Here is a 19512-nt window from a genome sequence, read left to right on the forward strand (position 1 = left end):
TGGGGTTAAGACATGCTGGCGAGGTGGCATGGGGGCGGCAGCGGTCCTGCCCCTGACTTCAACCTCGACAAGGGTCAAGGCCGTCTCTGCTGGTGAGGGCTGTGGCCCAGGCCTCTCCGACTGGGCTGTGTGTACCATCTCTGGCCCACCACACTGACTGGCGAGGTCCTGTCACAGAAGGACTCTTCAGGGAGCCCTGAGCCCTGGAGTGTCAGGTCCCAGAACAGGACAAATGGCCTATTCAAGTGGGTAGGGCTTGCTCCAGGGAGGTCTGGGCAGCGTCCTGCTGGGGTAGGAGGGTCCCTGAGTGGAGCTCATTGGCCCAGGAGGCATCAGGAACTGAGGCAAAGGAGAAGGCCCACCCTCTGCTCAGTTCTCCTTGGGGGGGGCCCACTCAAGAAAGCTCAAAGGCGACCCATGGGCAGAAGGCAGGGCAGTGAGAGGTCAGCCTTTTATCTGCACAGACAGTCAGGCCTCTGTTCCCACAGCCCCAGGGCAAGGAGGGCGGGCACTCAGACAATGGTGCCTTCGAGGCCATCGCGGGGCGTCTGAACTTTGAAGGAAAACCATGGACTTCACCTGCCTTTGACTGCTGCGGCCTCAAAGATGCGGTCTGACTTTCTCGAGCATTGCCCGTCTTCTCAGGGAGCAACCCACATCATGTCACTCAGATGAGTTGTTTAAAAATAGTCTGTTCCAGAAGGTCTTTTCAGAAGCTCCAAGAGTCTTAAATAGGGAATGACCTGGGGGTAATTATCCAGCCGGATAGAAAGAAATGCAGTTGTAAAGCCCATTGGAACCGACTTTCTTTCACTCGTGTGAAAGAAAATGGTATTCTCCATTTGAAACTCCCCACTTCCAACACAAATGGTGGTGGTGGGCAGGGCTTCAAAGAAGGCCCAGGGGTTGGAGCACATGGTTTCAAATCACAGTCCTGCCACCCACAGCCGTGTTGATGGAGGTGCTCACCACAGACCCACCTTGCAGTGAGGGATGAGGGCTCTGATGAACGAACACTTCTAAACAACATTTCCTCTGCATGACAGGCCTGACCATCCCTGCTGATGGCAGGTACCCTGCGCACTTGCCCTCTTTTTTGTATTTTTACAACCTTGGACTTATCTTTACTTAGAACATTCTCAACAGTCAACATTGATCACTGACAACTTCTTCCAGCCCAAGGTCTCAATTCAACATGATAAACCTACAACTAGTCAAGTAGAAAGTCCCCATAATTTAATATCAGCTGTCAATATTAGCTAGTTTAGCTAATTTTAGATTTCAATTTATATTTGAAAAGTCTTGTTACTTTAAGCTGTTCTTTAAATATCTAATAATATCCAGCAAATCCCACTCCTGGGCGTATATCCAGAGGGAACCTTAATTCAAAAAGACACATGCACCCCAGTGTTCACAGAAGCACTACTTACAATAGCCAAGACATGGAAACAACCTAAATGTCCATGGACCGATCACTGGATAAAGAAGCTGTGCTATATTTATACAGTGGAATACTACTCAGCCAGAAAACAGAATAATGCCATTTGCAGCAACATAGATGAACCTGGAGATTGTCATTCTAAGTGAGGTAAGCCAGACAGAGAAAGAAAAATATCACATGATACCACTTATATGTAGAATCTAAAAAAAAAAAGACCAACTTATTTACAAAACAGAAACAGACTCAGAGACATAGAAAAATTTATGGTTAACAGAGGGGGAAGGGGGTGGGACAGGAGAAATTGGGAGTTTGAGATTTGCAGATACTAACTAATATATATATATATAAATAGATAAACAACAAGTTTCTACTGTGCAGCACAGGGAACCACATTCAGTATCTTGTAGTAAACTACAGTGAAGAAGAATATAAGAACAAATGTATGTACGTTCCTATGTGACTCAAGTATCGTGCTGTACACCAGAAGTTGACCCAACATTGTAAACTGACAGCACTTCAATAAAAACATATTAAATATCTAGATAGCCACTTGGTTAGTTCGATGAAGAATCACCAGAAGACGTGGACAATTCGATCTGAAACCTGAATTCGTGTGATAAGAAATTTCTCACCAGGAGGACTGGATGTTTTTTATCCCTGTCATGATGTGGGTCCTGCTGCCCCAAGAAGCCCAACAATGCTTTGAGGGCAGGGATTGTATCTTAGATTTTCTGTCTCCTCCTGAATCCCTGGGACAGATGACAGGATGCACACATCGTAACCCTGTGAGTTTCTATTGATGAACCAGGGATGTATATAGTGGTTAATAAACATTTGTGGATAAATTGCCTTCACAATGGAGTTATCCATCTAGCTCCCTTTCTAACTTTTCCACCTCTCTTCCTGGGTATCAAAGTTTGACAAGAGCCTTTCTCGTGGAATTAGTTGTTAAAGTGATTGACAGCTGGGTGTGCACTGAGGTCTGGCCGTAAGCAAAGATTTAATCATGGTGAGAGGGTATCACGGCTTCATGTGATGGAAGTGTCTCTTAGGGAAGGCTTCTCTGAGACCCATGCCTCAAAGCACCATCGCTGACAACAAAGAGTGACCGGACATCAAGCGACCGTCCTGGAAGGCCCCAGCTGGAGGCTGCAAGCTGGGTTATGTCATGCCCTCAGTGTCCGGTGATGACTCGAAAGTGACCAACACAAGGGGGCCCTGAAGTGGGGTCACCAGGTGTCTTCTTATCCCCAGATCCACTGCCATGGATGGGCTTTTATGTCTTTCAGATTTCCAGACTCTAAGAATTTCTTTTGTAGAATTGCTGCTTCTCCTGAAAATAACTGCAGTGGAGGTTTATAGCAGTGACATCATTTTTTATGTGTGTGTTTTTTGGGGTGGGGGAACCCCAGGTAGGAAGCTACTTATTTTGGAGATTTGGGGAGGGGTGGCCATCATTCCTTTTGGTGACCCTGCAGGCCCAGCCTCAGATCCTCAACATCACCTGATCCTGCCCCCACTTTCGAACCCGATGAATGAGTTTCTCAGGCAAAGACAGTGCTCACCCTGAGGAATCAGAGACCTGCATCCATGGATACATCTGGCTTTGTGAACTCAACCTAACTTCTTTGAGCTCCGCTTTATTTACCTATCGGAGCAGGAGAGCAGTGTCTCCTGAATGAAGAAAGGAAACATTTGCAAGTGCCTAGCAGAGAACAGCACACAATGCAGGAATGGTCCCATGGCTTGTGAAATTCCAGTGAAAGACAGAGCTGCCCGCCCAGGGTGGGTTCTGTGGTCCAGGCATTCCAGGAACTGGCCAGCATTTGGTGGGGGCATTATTCCCTCCTGCTGCCCTTGCAGTGACCTTGAGAGGCAGCTGCCCACTCCTTCCCTGGGGAAACATGGGAACTGTGTGGGGGTTGGCCTTGGCTGGCAGGACTTGCGTGGTCACAACCCAGCCCTTGTGGGCTCCTATGCGAGTGTCGTTAGCAGCTGCTGGGCTGCCAGGTGGGGGCCGGCGGAGTTGGGGCGGAGCCAGCACAAGTGGCCCGGGGTCGGGTGGACAAAGAAAGACCTTTCCTTCTAAGGCAAGAGAATGGACCTCAGGGCTGCCTGGAGCTGAGCAAAAGGCAAGGGGTCACAGGCCACTTGCTCCCAGCAGCGCGGTCTACCGCGCTGGCCAGGCTGGACTGGGCCAGTGATGCGCGGTGGGGCTCTGGGGGAAATAACCTCTTTGAACACTAGTCTCCATATTTCTAAACTGGGATTAATATATCTATACCCTTGGAACATCTAGTTGAACAAGGTACCATGTGTACGTGCTCCGGGTGCGGCCAAGTTCACTCACCACCCCACCCCTGGACCGATGCTAAGATCCACAGTCCAGAGCAATCATGCAACTCCAGCAGGCTCTTTGTGGCTCCCCTCTGGGACCCTCACTGTGCGGCCTCTTTACCCTGAGGTCCTCCAGCTTTCTTTCTGTCCAGGCCTCTTTCCGAACTGCCTTCTAGCTGTCGCCTGGCTGTCCCATGGGCATCTGAAAGTCCCTCTGCTCTAGAGAGAATCTTCCTGTAGCCTTCTTATCAGTCTGGTACATGTAATTCTATGATCAACGTGAATTGCTTCCGGAACTATGAAACAGAGCAAAGAAAATTTACTTTTATAGTTTTAAGTGACGAACAGCCTAATTGCATGGCTTAAAAAGCCAAAAGAATAAGAGAAAGAGAGAGAGAGGGAGTGAGTCCTGGGAACCAAGCATTTACTTTTGAGTCTCTCGATCTCCCCAGGGCACAGGTAAAGAGCACGTACAGAGGCGGCCACTGCAGCCCCCAGCCCAGGGCCCTACCGGGGTGGGCAGGACTGCCGGGGGGAGTAAGGATCAGTGAGGCTGAAGCCGTGCTGACGAGGGTCAGGGCAGAGCTGGGCAGGGGCAGTGGAGGTGCAAAGACCAGTGGGCACCTGGCTCCGAGCCTGGATGAGCTGAGCCAGGGCCGCAGTGCGGACTTCGTGTACCTGGGTGCTCTGTCTTCAAGGGTCCCTCCCTGCCCCCACCCCACCACCAAATATTAGCCACACTACTTTATAATGGCATAGATACACAAATGCCATGTGTAGTCTTCAAGGTTCATTCTTTTCCTTCTGATTTTAAAAGAAACAAACCTTTCTGTGGATTTCTAAAGTTCTAAGTGCCAGGCCTACTGTGCATGTGGGCCCCGGCTGAGCCCCGCCAGAAACACCTGCCACGCCTGAGTGGGAGGGAGAGAGGTCGGGCCGGCCGCGGCTCCGGGCAAGTCACGCTGCCTCTAGAGTTTCCCTCTCATCACATGCAAAATGGAGATAAAAATACTTGCCGGAGGGCTGCTGGAGGGTGAAATGAGATAGCTCCTGCAGGGGCAGCTGACTTTCTAGGCTCTGAGTCAGGGAGACAGTCATCATAAGAGGGGAGTGGGTGAGGATCATTTATACAATGTGTAGGAAAGGAAAAAAAAAAAGAGATTGTAAAGTTTAAAAAAAATGACTACACGGGACTTTCAGCTGATGCTGAAATTGATCCACTGAGATGAGCACTCTGGCAGGAGCTGCAGGAGGGCCACTCAGTGTCAGACCCCAGGCAGGACCGAAGGAGGGAAGGCCAGCTTCCTCGCTGGAGTTCAAGCACAAAGGGGTGAGAAAGGGGCTTTCCCAGGAGGGAGGGGAGCCCACACTTTAAGGAGCACCCCAGGGAGGCTCACGCTGCAGTGGCAGCATTGACGGAAAGAGAGAGCTGCTGGGGAGCGAAGATGCTGGAAGGTGTGCCCAGGTTTGGGGGGCAGCGTGCATACACAGGTCAGGGGTACAGGAGCCCTGGATGGGGACAGGTCAGCGGGCTGAGCCAAGCCAAAAGGCCACTGCGGGCCACCGAGTGGACAAGCCTGACTCAGGACTGGGAGAGCATGTGGGTGAGCATGCGATCACAGCACTCTGTGTAGACAGGGCATGTCTACACGAGGTGGACCTTCATATCCATCTGTTCATTCATTTGTGAGTGTTTTTAAGGAGACTTCTCTTTCCCATGGAGAACAAGACAGCTGAGACCTCCAATGCTAAGTGTTCAGCTGAGGCGGGGGAGCAAAGATGCTCTTCCTTGGGCACAAGGGAAGGAGACTGAGCGGCAGAGGGTAGAAGTTTTGCTCAGAGTCACAGCTGGTGGCAGAGGACAGGGCCAGGCCTGCACGAACACTCCCCTCTAACCACCTCACCTCCACGGAGCAGACAGCTTGAAGGCAGGGGTCCTGGCTCAGCAGGGAACAGCGTCCCAGAACTACTGCAAAGGCTGGGACTGAGGGCCCTGCCGTGGTCCTAGGACTGGGCAGATGGTGCATCCTGTCCTGGGGACCTATTTTCAGTGGCAAGTGAGCAAACAGGGACGGGAGCGGGGAACATGGAGGGAGCTGGGCAGGGCAGGTAGCCAGGACTAGCTGAGGACACTGGCAAGCGCTCGGCACTGGATCTGAGTGAAAGGCAAGGGGTCACAAGCCACCCGCTCCCAGCAGGGCGGGCCACCACTGCATACTTGATTAATGTGCACCCGGCACTGTACTAGCTCTGCTGATGAGCTGAGACACAGAGGGCCATGTTCAAGCCTGTCCACTCAAACCCAAATCCCGAACTCTAAAGCTGGCATTCTAACCTCCTGTCACTAGCAAATTGATGCAAAGTATAAATAGCTTAAAACAGTACAGCAGAGGCTGAGCAGTATTCCACTGTCTAAATACACCATGTCATCTTTATCCAGTCATCTGTCGATGGACATTTAGGTTGTTTCCATGTCTTGGCTATTGTAAATATGCTGCTGTGAACATTGGGGTGTATGTATCTTTTTCAATTAGAGTCTTCTCTGGACATAAGCCCAGCAGTGGGATTGCTGGATCATATGGTAAGTCTATTTTTAGTTGTAAATCAACTATACTTCAATTTAAAAAAAGAATGAAATAATGTCATTTGTAGCAACATGGATGGACCTAGAGATCATCACATCATGCTAAGTGAAGTAAGACAGAGAAAGACAAATGTCATATAATATCACTTATAGGTGAAATCTAAAAAAACGATACACATGAACTCACAAAACAGAAAGAGACTCACAGACATAGAAAACAATCTTATGGTTACTGGGGGTGGGGGAGTGGGGAAGGATAAATCAGGAGTTAGGGAGTTGTAGATACTATTATTTATAAATTAGTTAAACAACAAGGTCCTACTATATAGTACAGGGAACTATATTCAATATCTTGTCGTAACCTATAGTGGAAAATAATCTGAAATATATATATAAATAATCTGAATATACAATATATATAAAATATAAATAAATACATAAAATATATTTAAAATATATTTAAATAAATAAGTAAATAAAAATAATATAAATAATATATAGAAAATATATTACATATATAATAATCTGAAATATATATGAAAATAACCCAAAATGTATAAAAATATATTTATATATAATAAATATATATAAGTATACATAATATGTGAAATATATATACATGTAATCACTATGCTATACGCCTGAAACTCACACAACACTATAAATTCACTATGCTTCAGTTAAAAAAAATGGATTAAAAAAAGTACAGCAAAAAAAAAAAAGAGTATAGCAGAGGAACCTGAGTTCGAGGCCCCTACTCACTGCAGGCTGTGCATGTGGTTCTACTGAGGGCACTTGGCCAGCATCTCAAGGGAAGTGGACTTTGCTGCCCTGCGGACACAGAGGTCCCAGACTGGGACCCAACACAAAAGGCAGGCAGGAAACGTGGCTTTACCTGGTTTTGACCTGGCAAACTACCCTTTCCTTCACTTTCTGACACTGATGGGAATGCACTGCCCAAAGCTGCTGGTGAAATGTGAACACGCTCCCTCTAGGGTCCCGGGGGAGGACCAGCTGTCCTGGGGCCCAGGGCCAGCTGCATACTTGGACTGTCATAGAAGTGTGTGGCGTGTGAAGGAGAAGGGGCAGGGGGTCCCAGCTGTGCCCCTGCAAGTGATGGGCCCGTCCGTCTGTGATACTCAAAGTGGGGACAAGACGCCTCCATCAGGGTGTGGTGGGTACACTGGGATAATGGGGCATCCCTGCCCGGGGCTTGTCCCTCACAAATGCCCCCCAAGCTCCAGCCTCCTTCCCTCGGGGCCTGGCAGGGGTCATGAGGGTGTCCACTGAACCCCGAAGAGTATGCTGGCCACAAGGTTTTGGCAATAATAGAAGAGACGTGTGCCTTTAACTTATAGGATGAGTCCGCAAGGGGAACAGATACAGCGGAGAATATAATAAAAGTGTCACAAAGAGCTATTAATCACAGTTATTTTAAATTCCCAGTCTGATAATTCCAACATCTCTGCCATGTCTGATGCTCGTTCTGTCTCTTCCAGTTGTATTTCTTGCCTTCTGGTGTGTCTTGTAATTCTTCTTGGCATAGAAGCTGTAAGGCTGAATCACAGGTCGTGATGTGGGGGAGCGGGGGAGGGGTGGGGATGTGCCCTCTGGTCCTGCGATGTCTGTCCGAGGCCATCCCCCTGGACTGTGGTCCTCAGGGTTTTTCTCTCCTCCGGGGTGGGACAGGATGGCTAGAGGGGGGCGGAGTTGGGTGTTTCCCTTCCCCTGGGTCAGTCAGACTCTGATAGAATTGCAGTGTGTCAGGCTCTGGTTAACTAGTACCCCTGAGGCCCAGCCTTGTTAAGGTGCACTGGTGTCTTTCAAAACAGTTCCTGCTGGAAAGGATATCAAACCTGTGGGAACCTGGTCAAACACCGGGAGGTGGATCTCACAAGATTGTGGGGGGATCCCCCAGGACAACTAGGTCCCCCTGGGAGCTTTGAACTCCCAGAGTTGTCCACACCAAATCTCCAGCAGTTTGTCAACCTTGAGGAGTCAGTCACGAGAGGTGGAGATGATGTGGGGCCTGGAGGAGGGGCAGGGCCTCAGAGCCAGGCAGGTGGGCAGCCAGTGCTGTTGGGACACCGTTCCCCGGGTAGGGCAGGCCAGTGGCAGAGTCGGCTGCTGTCTGTGACTGGCAGGCACAGGGCACAGGCTCTGAGGTGGCTCGAACCAGGATGGGCGGAGTCGTGTAAGGCCCCACCTGGGACAGAGCCTCATGTCATGGAATCCGGCTCTCACTGGACAGGAGAAAATTGGCCCTTGTCAGTATCTGCCATCGGCTAAGATTCTGCACTCTAACATTTGTTCTGGAAAAATGTACAAAAATGAAAATTTATAATATTTCTAAGGGCAGGAGCCAGTGTTCCCATAGAATTTCAGATGACACGATGATCTGAAGGAAACCTTAAGCAAAGATCAGGTAGGGAGGGTGGGGGAAGGCAGGGGGAGGATGAAGCACGCATCACGGAGAGCGAGGTGGTGACGGCTGCGGCTTGTCAGCATGTTCTTAGAATTTATTTTGGTTTGACTTTCTGTCCATTTCAATTTATTATTTACTGACCTCCCAGTTCTGGACTACGAGCTCTGGGGCGGGTGACTTTTAAAAGGTGCTTTCGGCCTCTGGAGTGACCCAGGCCTGAGCACGCTGGGGCTGGGTGGTCAGCGCAGTCACCCGTTCATGTCCAAGTGGCTGGCAGAGCACCTCTCTGTGCTGGGCCCCGAGTGGTGGGGGGCAGGTAGGGGGTCACAGAGCTTCCTGGGAGTCCGATTTCCCAGAGGTGACAGACCCAGAAATCTGTTGGGGTTGCGAGGTGTCCGCAGGGCCTTGGTGGGCAGCGCATTAGTGTCGGGTGGGCCCAGGGAGGTGTGTGTTTGGGGTGGGGGTGCCCAGAGACCCCAGGGGTCTGAAGTGGGCAGCTGTGAGGCAAAGCTGGTGAGGCAGGGGCGCCCAGGCACGACGGGGGCCCTGGCGGTCAGCCGAGCTGGCTGTGGGGGGCAGGGCGGGGCCAGCAGCTTGCCCAGGGCGGCCCAGGCCTGACCAAGAGCAGGGGGTGATGTGGACAGCTGTGGACTGAGGCTGGACCACAGGCTTGGCTGAGAAGCTGAGGGCTGGCTGGCAGGTTCTGAGGGTCTGTGTTGCACGCAGTCGCTCTGAATGCAAAGCCACAGCTGTGACTTCCTGAGCATGGTTCTCATGGTGGGTGTGCAGGCTGCACAAGGCCCCGCCCTGCACACCTGGGCCCTAATGTCCCCCTCAGGGTGGCCTCTGTTGGCTCTGGGGCCTGAAAGCCTGTGTCCACAGCCCAGCTGTGTCCTCAGAAGCTGGGGGCCCTGGGGTTGGTCATCCCCCAGCCTCCAGCGTTTCATCTGCAAACAGGTAAGAGTGTGGGTGTGAGATGAGGTTGTGGGGAGTGAGCTTGGTGTGTAGGTACCGCCGCTCTCATCGGTGCATTATCAACAGCAAAATCAGCAGCCGTCTGCAAGGGAGACTGCGGGGATTCCCAGCACCTGCAGGCCAGGCTGGCTTTGATAAGTTCTGTTAACAGCCAGGGCCACAGACACCGCTACCCTGGGCACCGGGCCAGGCCCGCCTGCTCCTCTTCATCACATGACTCCTGTGAAGTAGCTGTTACTACTCCCACTTACAGACGAGAAGACTGAGGCTCCCCAAAGCCAGTGATGGAGGCACACTCAAAAGTGACGACGTGTTTTACTCACCAGACTGGTCAAGATAAAAACTACACAGTGTGAATGAGGATGTGGGAAAACAGCAGCTTTCAGGGGCTACTGGTGAGCGGCAGGCATTCATGTGACCTTTCACAAGGCAAGTCTTCAGGACCTACCAACATTTTAAAGGTACATACCCTTTGTCCCAGAAATTGAATTCTGGGGGGAGTTTATCCTAAAAGTAGACAAACATATGCATGAAAACCCTGTTGACAAGGGCTGCTACTGCAGCACTGTGTCTGGTCAAAAAAAAAAAAATCAGACTGTACACAACCTACATGTCCATTCATGGACGAATCGGTTAAATAAAATAACCAATTCATTCATATATTCATACAGTTTAGACTATGCGGCCCCCAAGAAAGGCGAACCTATATATGGTAATAACGTATAAGCTGTAATAAACATTCTTATAAAAAAAGATGAAGTAGAATGTTTCATTTTGTAAAATAAAAAATAATTGTACATATTATGCATATAACATATAATACATATTATGTTATATATTATACATACCATACATATATTATGTTATATATATTATATATAGTATATATAACATACATATGTATTATAATATTATATATAGTATATATACATGTAATACCCCTGGAAGGATCCTCATAAATCAATAAGGTTACTGCCCTTGAGGTGGGAAGAAAGTGCCCTTTTCTTTTTTATTGTTAACTCTTCATTCATTGTTCAAATTTGTTTTGTTTCCAGCTTGTGATCTGTGTGCAGATTGTGCTGGCTCAGTCCCCGGGCAGCCTTTCGGTCAGGGGCTCTGAGGGGCGTCTGATATGCTATAGGCCTGCCACCCAGAGAGGCACACCGAGTGGACTTGCCAGCCTCTCACTGCTGGTGAAGGGTCTCTCCCTCCTCACTGGGATGGGCGGGTCTGCTCCCCCTGCAAACACAAAATGCCTCTGACCCCACACCTCTCTGTTTCCCAGGGGGCCCTGCGAGTTCCCAGAAATAACCGCCCAACTATGGGCACCCTTGGAAAGGTCCAGCCGCTGGCTGAGCCAGCGCCATGTGACTCCCGCAGCTACGGATATCGGATATCGGGAGGGCTTGAGCAATGACCGAGATGGAATTTCATTTGGCACTTAATGCCATCCTTTCTGCTTTTGCCAGAGGCGGCAAATTCTATATAAAGCTGCCAAACCTGGCTATCTCCCTACTGAGCACTGACCCCTTCCAGAGAAGGACCAGCAGTGGATTTCTGCACATGACTCCTTCGTCCCATGAAGCCTTTGGGCTTATGAGAGTTGGCTGAGCCCAGCCTGGGCAGGTGGGAGCAGCGGGTCCTCTCCACTCTAACCTCTGGTTCTGAGAAGCAGTGGTGTAAACCGAGACAGGATACAGACACATCCTGCCTGAGTTCGCAATGAGAAACAGTGCCCCTGGTTCTCCCACAGCAGAGATCCCTCCATAAAGTAAATCCAGGCGTAATCTGGACCGGCATGCGAGTCAAGGCTGCATCGCCATCAGTTCCGGATGGGAAATATTTGCAGCCATCGGTCAAGGCCTGAAACTTGAATCCTAGGGAACTGCTGTGGGAGGATATGTGTGTGAGGTGGGTGGGGAGCGGAGGCAGGGTTAGAAAGCTGCACTTCCTCTGTGTCTGACTTGGAATGATGACAGTGGCTCAGTCCCCTCCACCCTGGCCCTGACACATCAAACACACACACACACACACACACACGCAGGCACGCTCACTAGCATCTGACGCACACTCACAGACACATATGCACACCTAAACACTAATGCACAGGACCTCACGCATCCACCACCTCGTTTAAGATGAAAATAAGGATGCTAGACACGTATTGAGTGCTCGATGTGTGTTCCTCTCCATGCTGAGCCATTTACATGCACTGAGTTCTCACAATCCCAAGAGAAAAACTGCCGCACTGTTCCCATTTTGCGGACGATGAAACTGGAGCTGAGAGGTTGGCTTGCCCCAGGTCCTTGGCTAACAAGTGACACATAGGTCCCAACGCAGGCCGCGAGGCCTTCACTCCCCCGTCCCTTGTCTGTGTACACCCAGACGGCACTGGGCGGCCTCACCAGCACACACGTGGCCAGGGACACCCCGAGGCACACGGTACACAAGCACAGACCCAGCCACAGTCACCCATGCTCAAGTTTGCGACGGAAGGCCACACAACCACCTGGCCTCTCCCATACCCACACCATCATCCTGCATTAATTACTTAGCCTGATTATGCTGGAGACTCGGAATGCCTCCTCTCTGACACTTCGTAATGATCAGACCAGGCCAGGCTGGGGACAGGAGGGAACAACATTCCTTTTTTTTTTTTTTTTTAAATAAAATTTTAGTTTGTTAATTGCAAACGCCCCATGGCGGGGGAGGCCCAGCGCAGTTTCCCAACATCCTCACCAAAACTCTCAGGGCCATTTCCCGTCAGCAAGAAAGCATGTGCCTGTTTGAGAAAGCAAGCAAGCAGGCGCTGAAGAATTACACCAGCATCTGCGGTGGCTGGCTGCCTTGGGAGCTGGCAGAGTTAACTCCGAGTTTCTCAGAATCGTCCCGCCCGGGGAGTTCGGAAAACAACCTGGGAGGCTCCCTAGGGCTGCGGCTTAGCGCTCTTGCCCTCGCTCCCCGGAGGCCTGTTTATTCCCTCAGGGGCAGAGTTCTGGCCCCAGGCGCTTCCCGACCAGACCACCACACAAAGAAGCCGAGGCGGGCGAGTGCTGGGCCGCGGGGGCGGAGGTGGCCGGCGGCCTCTCCAGGCCCCGGGCGCGCAGAGCCTGCGCGACAAGATCGGGGCCCCGGAGCGGGACCCCGCGATGCCCGCGACCCGGCGATGTCCCGGGACCCCACGATGCCCGGGGACGCGGCTGGTGTCCGGGCGCCGGTCGGGACCCCAGGGCTTCTTGGCGGCAGCTCGGCCCCCGCGCCCCGTCCCCCCGCGGGTACTCACCGTGGTGGGGCGGCGGCGTGACCTGGTGGCTGCTCATCGCCGGCCGGTGCGGGGCGCGGCCCGGAGAGAGGCCGCGGGAACCGGCGGGACGGTGGCGAGGGTCGCGGTCGCCCGCTCCGACCCTCCACAGCCGGGAGGAAGTGGCACCTGTGTCACTCTCGTGCGGCGGGCCCGAGGGGAGGGGCTCCGGCCCGGAGATAGGCAGACTTCATTTAGTTTTTCCTGCAGACTCGGCTGGTGGGGTTTCCACCCTCTGTTTTTTTTTTTTTTTTCAACACACACACCCGCCCACTTCTGAACTCTCTGAACTCAGCTGCGCTCCAACTTTCTGCGCGAGCGTCACATTTTTCTAACTAGGTTTCTGTTTCCATCTGCAGCTGCCAGATACAGAGGCTGAGAATTACCCTGTTTGCGGACTGAAAAACTCCCCGATGTGACATCATGGCCTTCCGGGGACCCTCAGGGACGGTGACCAAACAGGGCCAGCCCTGCGTCTGCGTCTTGGCTGATAGTTGCGAGGCCTCTCAGAGCTGCGGGGCTTTTGTGACCTGCAAAGTGTTCCCAGCTTGCCTCTCTTTTTAGGGGCGCTGTCCCAATCTGTGGGCTCGCGCTGGGGAAAGGGTCTTAGAAAAAAATTGCTGGACGAAGGTCATGGAATTTACTTGGATCCCTTTGCTTGGGGCTTCCAGACATAAGGGAGTTCGTGGAGAAGTTACTTTACTTAGGCAATTTAAAGACTCAGTATGGATTTAGACACTCTGGTTAGTTAAATGCTCTTTCTCCACATCCCTGAAGAATGTCACGTTATACGTAGCATTAAATCCCCCATTTACCGTAGAGAGCTTGAGATCATGTCACTCTGGTTTTAAATCCCAGCCTCAGGAAACACCTGTACTTCTAACGTCTGATGTCTGAACCTTTCTGTGGGACTTTCCGGTGCTGTTTGCCTGTGGTCCTCCATGCACTGCCCTGTGACACCCCAGCCCCGCCCTGCCCTATCCTGCTCCCGGCCCCACCTTTTCTCAGTAAGGTCACTCTGCCGCAGTCCCAGGGCACCATTCCAGCTGTGTGCATTTGAGGGTACCATCCAGGTTGAACACACCAGGGAGGCTGCCCCCTGGAGGTGTGCGATGGGGAAGCCCCGCCCAGGCTGGACCACTCCAGGTATCTTTGTTAGAGCTGCCTGCTTGACATAGTGTGAAAATATTCCTCGTTCTCTTTTGTTAGATAATGCTGCTAGATCTTTAGCCACATTTCCATGCTCAACATGTACACGCTAATGTGAAGGAAATGTCTCTGGTCAGTTGTGGAAACTTCTGTGTCTCATTTCCTCATCTTCGAAACAGAGACAAACCCACTTTCTTCCCGGAGTTTTAGAAAGACAATGTTTATAAAATAAGTGGCAGAGGAAAGGTACTTAAAGAAGCTAGCAATGATGAGTGTAACAGTTTAACATTTTGTTTGGTCATACAGGTAGGTCCATGTTGGATAATAGTATCTCCTGGGTTCAGAGATCATAAATAAACAATGCCAGTGACCTGAAATGCAGCTGAGGGCCTGGCAGGAAGAGCGGAAGAACAAGTCCCTAGGTCACTGCTCCTCACTTAGGGGAGGACTTCTCAGAGGCTCACTTATAGCCAACTGGCCGTTACACGTAAGTATAAGAGTCTTCCTTAACTGATTTCTCTGGGTAGGACAGATTAAAAGCACCAAAGAGTAACAAGAATTCCTCATAGAGAAGAAGCCAAAAATGAACTAACTCAACAGCTAAACAACAAAGGTAGAAAGCCCGACAAACTATGAAGTTCAGGTACAAGAGCAAAGCAGTGTTTGTTATGGAACCAAAACATCTCAGGTCCATCAAGTAGAGGATGTGTCTGCACTGTGGTCTGACCGAGCTAAGGCTTTGGGACTCCATCTGAATTTGAGTCTTTACTGCCTTCTGTTAGGGAACTTCCAGCATTGTGCTCAATGTCTCTGAGCTTCACTTTTTCTCATCTATGAAATTGAAGCGATCTGCAGAGTCTGGTTGTTGTGAGTAATACATTAGCCTGTTAATCACTCATGGGATAATGCAGTGTCTTACTCAGCACATAGGAGTTAAAGATATTGGTCCCTTGTCCCCTCACACACACGCTGGGTTTATAGTAATGACCCCAGGCTATTCTGAAAAGAAGGTGAATAGTATTTAATAGTGAATAGTTTAGCTAGCAGGGAAACATTTGATATATGTTAGGAGATTTAACCACAGAAGTGTTTAATTTTAAAGAAATGAAAGCTGTTTTAAAATTTTTAAAAATACTTATGTGAAAAATTAAATGACATGGCAAGAGTCTGACACTGAATCACAGAAATGCATTATTAACATGTTTTCACGTGTTGAATGTTTATTATTGAAGCAGAAAGAACTGAGCTATGTCTTGTAACAATAAAACAGCTCTTATCCCACTTCATTCCCATAAATACCCTCAAAGAGGATATTGCCAAGGGCCCATTTTAAAGGCGAGAAAACTGAGGCTGGGAGCAGTGACAAGAACTAGTTCAAGGCAGTGGAACCAGGGTTAAGAAAGCTCTTCAATGCTCTGTAATGCATGTAGGACATGGCTCGTATCAGCGCTAAGCCCTCCAGGGGGTGATAGGGTGTGATGGATGAGAGTTTTCCCTTCCCTCCTGGCACTATTTAGGGCAGGATCTGCCCACAGGAGGTGTGTCCCTGCTGGCTTTCTCACCTCCCCAAACTAACACTCAGTGCTGGCCACCTTCTTGGGAAGGGGCTTGGAGGTCCCCTGCTGGGGTCACTGTCTTCAGGCTGTGAGTTCTTACAGGCAGTGGTGGACAGGTTTTACTAGAGTCCTTTAAAATTTCTAATTAAAAGTTTGTCCTTCATTAAAGAAATAGATGCTCTTTGTGCAAAAAAAATTTAAATGGAGAAAAAAAAAACCAACAATGGCTCATAATCTCTAGCACATGAAGGCATATTTATTTCTAGTCTTTTTAACGCACTTGTGGACCTTTGTTTTATACTACTGAGATTTTCCTGAATATGTGATTTTGAGTGCTGAGTTGTCATTACCAAACTTTATGTCACAACCATTTTTTCCTATAAAAGCATTTTAATTTGTTTTAATTACTGTTGTTCTTTTCTTTGCTGAACACTGCTGTGCTAAACCGTGTGAACACAAATACCTGCATTTCATATATTTTCTTCCCTTAGCTTATATTCCAACAAATGGCATTACTGGATCAAAGGTTAGGGGTGTGTTTAAGGCTTTTGATACATTCATGATTTGTCACTGTAACGGTTTGTATTCTCCTCAATCAAGAGTGCCAGTGCTCATCCCAGAATTAAGCATGAGATTTTAATTCATTCTGTAGGTTCTGTAGCTGAGAAACATGGAGTTATTGGAGTTTGCATTCTCTTGATTACTAGTGAGGTTGAGTATGACACCCTATGAGTATTTATAAATTACATGGTTTTTGTAGGTGAAAATTTTGCTCATGCTGTTCAGGGAAGAGGTTCATGTTTTTCTTACTGATGTATTTGAACTCTTTACCCACAAAAGGCAACAATACCTTTTCGTGTAGATTGCAAACATTTTCTCCTGGGGCTTTTTTTTTTTTTTTTCTTGGTTCTTTCCCATTGGCAGAGAAACAGTTCAACTTATCTGATGGGCAGCCTGGTGGCTTTTAGGAAATCCAAACTGTGGCTCTGCATAATTTAAGAGGAGTGGAGAGGAGAAACAGGGGTTTGGTTCATTGACACTGTCACGAGTGAGGAGTGATGAGCGTGGGGAGAAGCAGAGAAACTAACATGGCAGAGTCTGCAGCTCCCGCCAGGAAACTCTCTGCTCCCCCAGCAGCACACAGGTCTTTCAGGGGAGAACCCTTAGGTGAGCAGATTTTAAGGCTTGCTTTCACTGAGCTGCCATCCCCCTTTGCTCTAGACTTTGGCAAAGGCTGGTTCTCAGCTTGCCAGGCAGAGAAGAGGATGCCTCAGGTTGGTGAGGTTGTGAGACTCCGAGCTACAGCCCATGGCCCTGACTCACCTCCTTCAAGGATAGATCTCTAAGCATCCATGTGGCCTGCCTCTGGAAGCTTCCAAACCATACCTCTAAGAGAAGAGGAACAGCACAGAAGCCCAGCAGGAAGTGACTTTGGGCACAATCTTATGCCTTGGTAACAGCTCTAAAGCCAACCTGTCATGGGCTGTTAGGGTTGAGGGAAGCTTGGAGCTTCTGGCTGGCAACAAAAACAAAAACAAAAAAATAAAAGAAAAGGAAAGAAAGAAAGAAGGAAAAAGAAAGAAAGAAAGAGAAAGAGCACAGAGAAGTATGTGTGTTGGGGGAAGCTGGCTTGAATCTCAGAACAGAGGAGTCAGGGAAAAGAACCCAGCCTGTAGGTCAGTCTGCGTGATCCCCACACTTTAGGGGAGGTGTGATTTTCCAGGAAAATACTTCCTAACAGACACAGGATTGGACCTAGGATGTTCCGAGCCTGACTTCCCACATGTGGTTATTGCTAATGTCACAAGTGTCCTCGCCAAGCAGGTGGTGCTTTGTTTTTGTTTGTTTTCCCTTTTCCATCTTCTTCTTTTGACAGAAGAGGAAACTGGGGACCAGAGACGTGAAGAAACCACTCATGCTCACACAGCCACTCAGTGATGGCTGGACCTGGAACCAGGTCTGTCCAACCCCAAAGCTCTGCTGCTGGGGGAATGTGCTGTAAGCTCACTCTCCCCAGCACCCTTCCTGCTCCACCCGGTGTCCCTGATGATTCCCTGGTGTTGCTGCTCAGCCTCACAGACTATTCATCCTGGAGACCCTGAGATGCAAGGAGAGAGGCAGGAAGTTGCTGGCTGAGTTTCCAGTGGTTTCCATCAGAACACAGGGAAATGAGAATCCTCCAGCAATTCAAGAGTGAATTACCAGCTTGCAAGGAGCCCTGTTTGGGTCACAGCCCTTTCCCTCTGGGTGTAAGTTGTTGGTATGAAACTCAGCTAAAACATTGCTTCTCCATCTGCTCCCAGCTAAGCTCTCAGGCCCCCAAAGGGAGGAGGCAGCTTCCTCTTTTGACCTTCTGTTGAGGCTTGTCCTGGGCCAAGAAGAGGGAGGAATTCTGGGCGTGTAGGTCTGTGTCTGGAAAGGGGGAACTGGAATGGTAATTATATTTGCCGAACTTTTGCTGGGAACCCTCCATATTTCATCTCATTTGATCCCCAGGGCAGTGTCATAAGTAAGGAAAATACAGGACTGGGAAGGTGGCAGACATGGATTCTCATTTATGGCTTACCACTGGCCACTTTGCTAAGTGACTCTGTCTCCAAATCTTCTCAGGTGCAAAATGCGGTCGATGCCTCCACTGATGTGCTCCGAAGGGGCTGGCGCTGGCTCCAGATGAGTAAGACAGAGGCTTCACAGCACAGCAGAAAACATTTGAACATATCCTGGGAAATGCACACACACTGACGTCAGTGGCCCAGGATCGCAGCGAGATGTAACCCGTCCACCTCCGGATGGGAACGGTCACAGCGAGGCCGCGGGGACGTGGGCACCTGCTCATCACTTTCTCCCCTTTGTAAGTTTCTCCAGGCAGATGGCTCATGACAAGGAACATCGTATCTTGTACCTCTCACTTGCAATGGCCCATCACAATCATATTAAAGGGATAATCAAAGAGGTTTTCTTCCAAAGTGAAGGGCTTTTCAGGGGACCCTTCAGGGTGTATGAGATTTCAAGAATTCTGGGAAGGTGGATGGGGTGTGAAGCATGTTGAGGGGAGGAAGGAGGGAGATGGACTTCAGGGTGGCCGTGGCGGGGTGGGCAATGGGGGTACATTAGCCTTCAGAGACACAGGGGCTGGGCTCAGAGCTGGCAGGTTGGAAGTGGGGATAGAGACAAAGAGGTTTGTTGAAGGTCTGTTTCGGGTGGAGGCAACTCCTCCCTCCTCCTGACCTTTGGGTGCAAACTGTCAGTTCCTCCACAAAAGTCTGCGCCTGGGCTAAAAATGTGTGGATGTATTTAAGAAAATTAAGAAACTTAAGGTGTAAGTGAACCAAGGCTGCTAGTGTGGGAAGGAGCTTTTTTCAGTAAAACCCTCCTTTTTGGGGGATTTGGGGGCCCATAGCTCCTCCTCCACACCCCCTAAAGCAGAGAGCATATAATTCAGAAACATAGGCTTTCCGGCCAGATTTTTCCTCCCCTCAAAAAAGGGTGATCAGGAAACAGATGGATTCAGACAACAGAAGAGGAAGTTCTTAATAACTTTTGGAAGAATCAGCCTGGTCGTTCATTTTGAAATGTTGGTAGACAATTACATATGACAGCCAGGTTGTATACAACAACCAGAACATGGAAGAAGAAGTCCAAGTTGAACAAAAAGAAAAAAAAACACAACTAATCTCAGTTAAAGAAACAGATACAAATAAGGAAAGAACTTAAAATGAAGGAACGAGGCAGAATGTTAATATA

General features: G+C 49.5%; 1 protein-coding gene and 1 long non-coding RNA gene across 2 annotated transcripts in view; one reads left to right on the plus strand and one right to left on the minus strand.

The window, feature by feature from the left end:
* The window catches only part of GYPC (glycophorin C (Gerbich blood group)), a 33637-nt gene extending 20186 nt beyond the window's left edge, over window positions 1-13451 (minus strand). Inside the window, exon 1 of the mRNA XM_074363466.1 lies at window positions 13046-13451. Coding sequence (XP_074219567.1) covers window positions 13046-13082 — 37 coding nt within the window. The 5' untranslated portion in view covers window positions 13083-13451. The remainder of the gene's footprint in view (window positions 1-13045) is intronic.
* A 231-nt stretch (window positions 13452-13682) lies between these two features.
* LOC123616727 (uncharacterized) lies at window positions 13683-18663 on the plus strand. Its single transcript, XR_006724749.2, has 3 exons — window positions 13683-17725; window positions 17840-18017; window positions 18379-18663. It is a non-coding gene; the product is annotated as an uncharacterized LOC123616727 (long non-coding RNA).
* The last annotated feature ends 849 nt before the right edge of the window (window positions 18664-19512 follow it).

Source organism: Camelus bactrianus, chromosome 5, assembly GCF_048773025.1.
Source record: "Camelus bactrianus isolate YW-2024 breed Bactrian camel chromosome 5, ASM4877302v1, whole genome shotgun sequence".
Taxonomy (NCBI): domain Eukaryota; kingdom Metazoa; phylum Chordata; class Mammalia; order Artiodactyla; family Camelidae; genus Camelus; species Camelus bactrianus.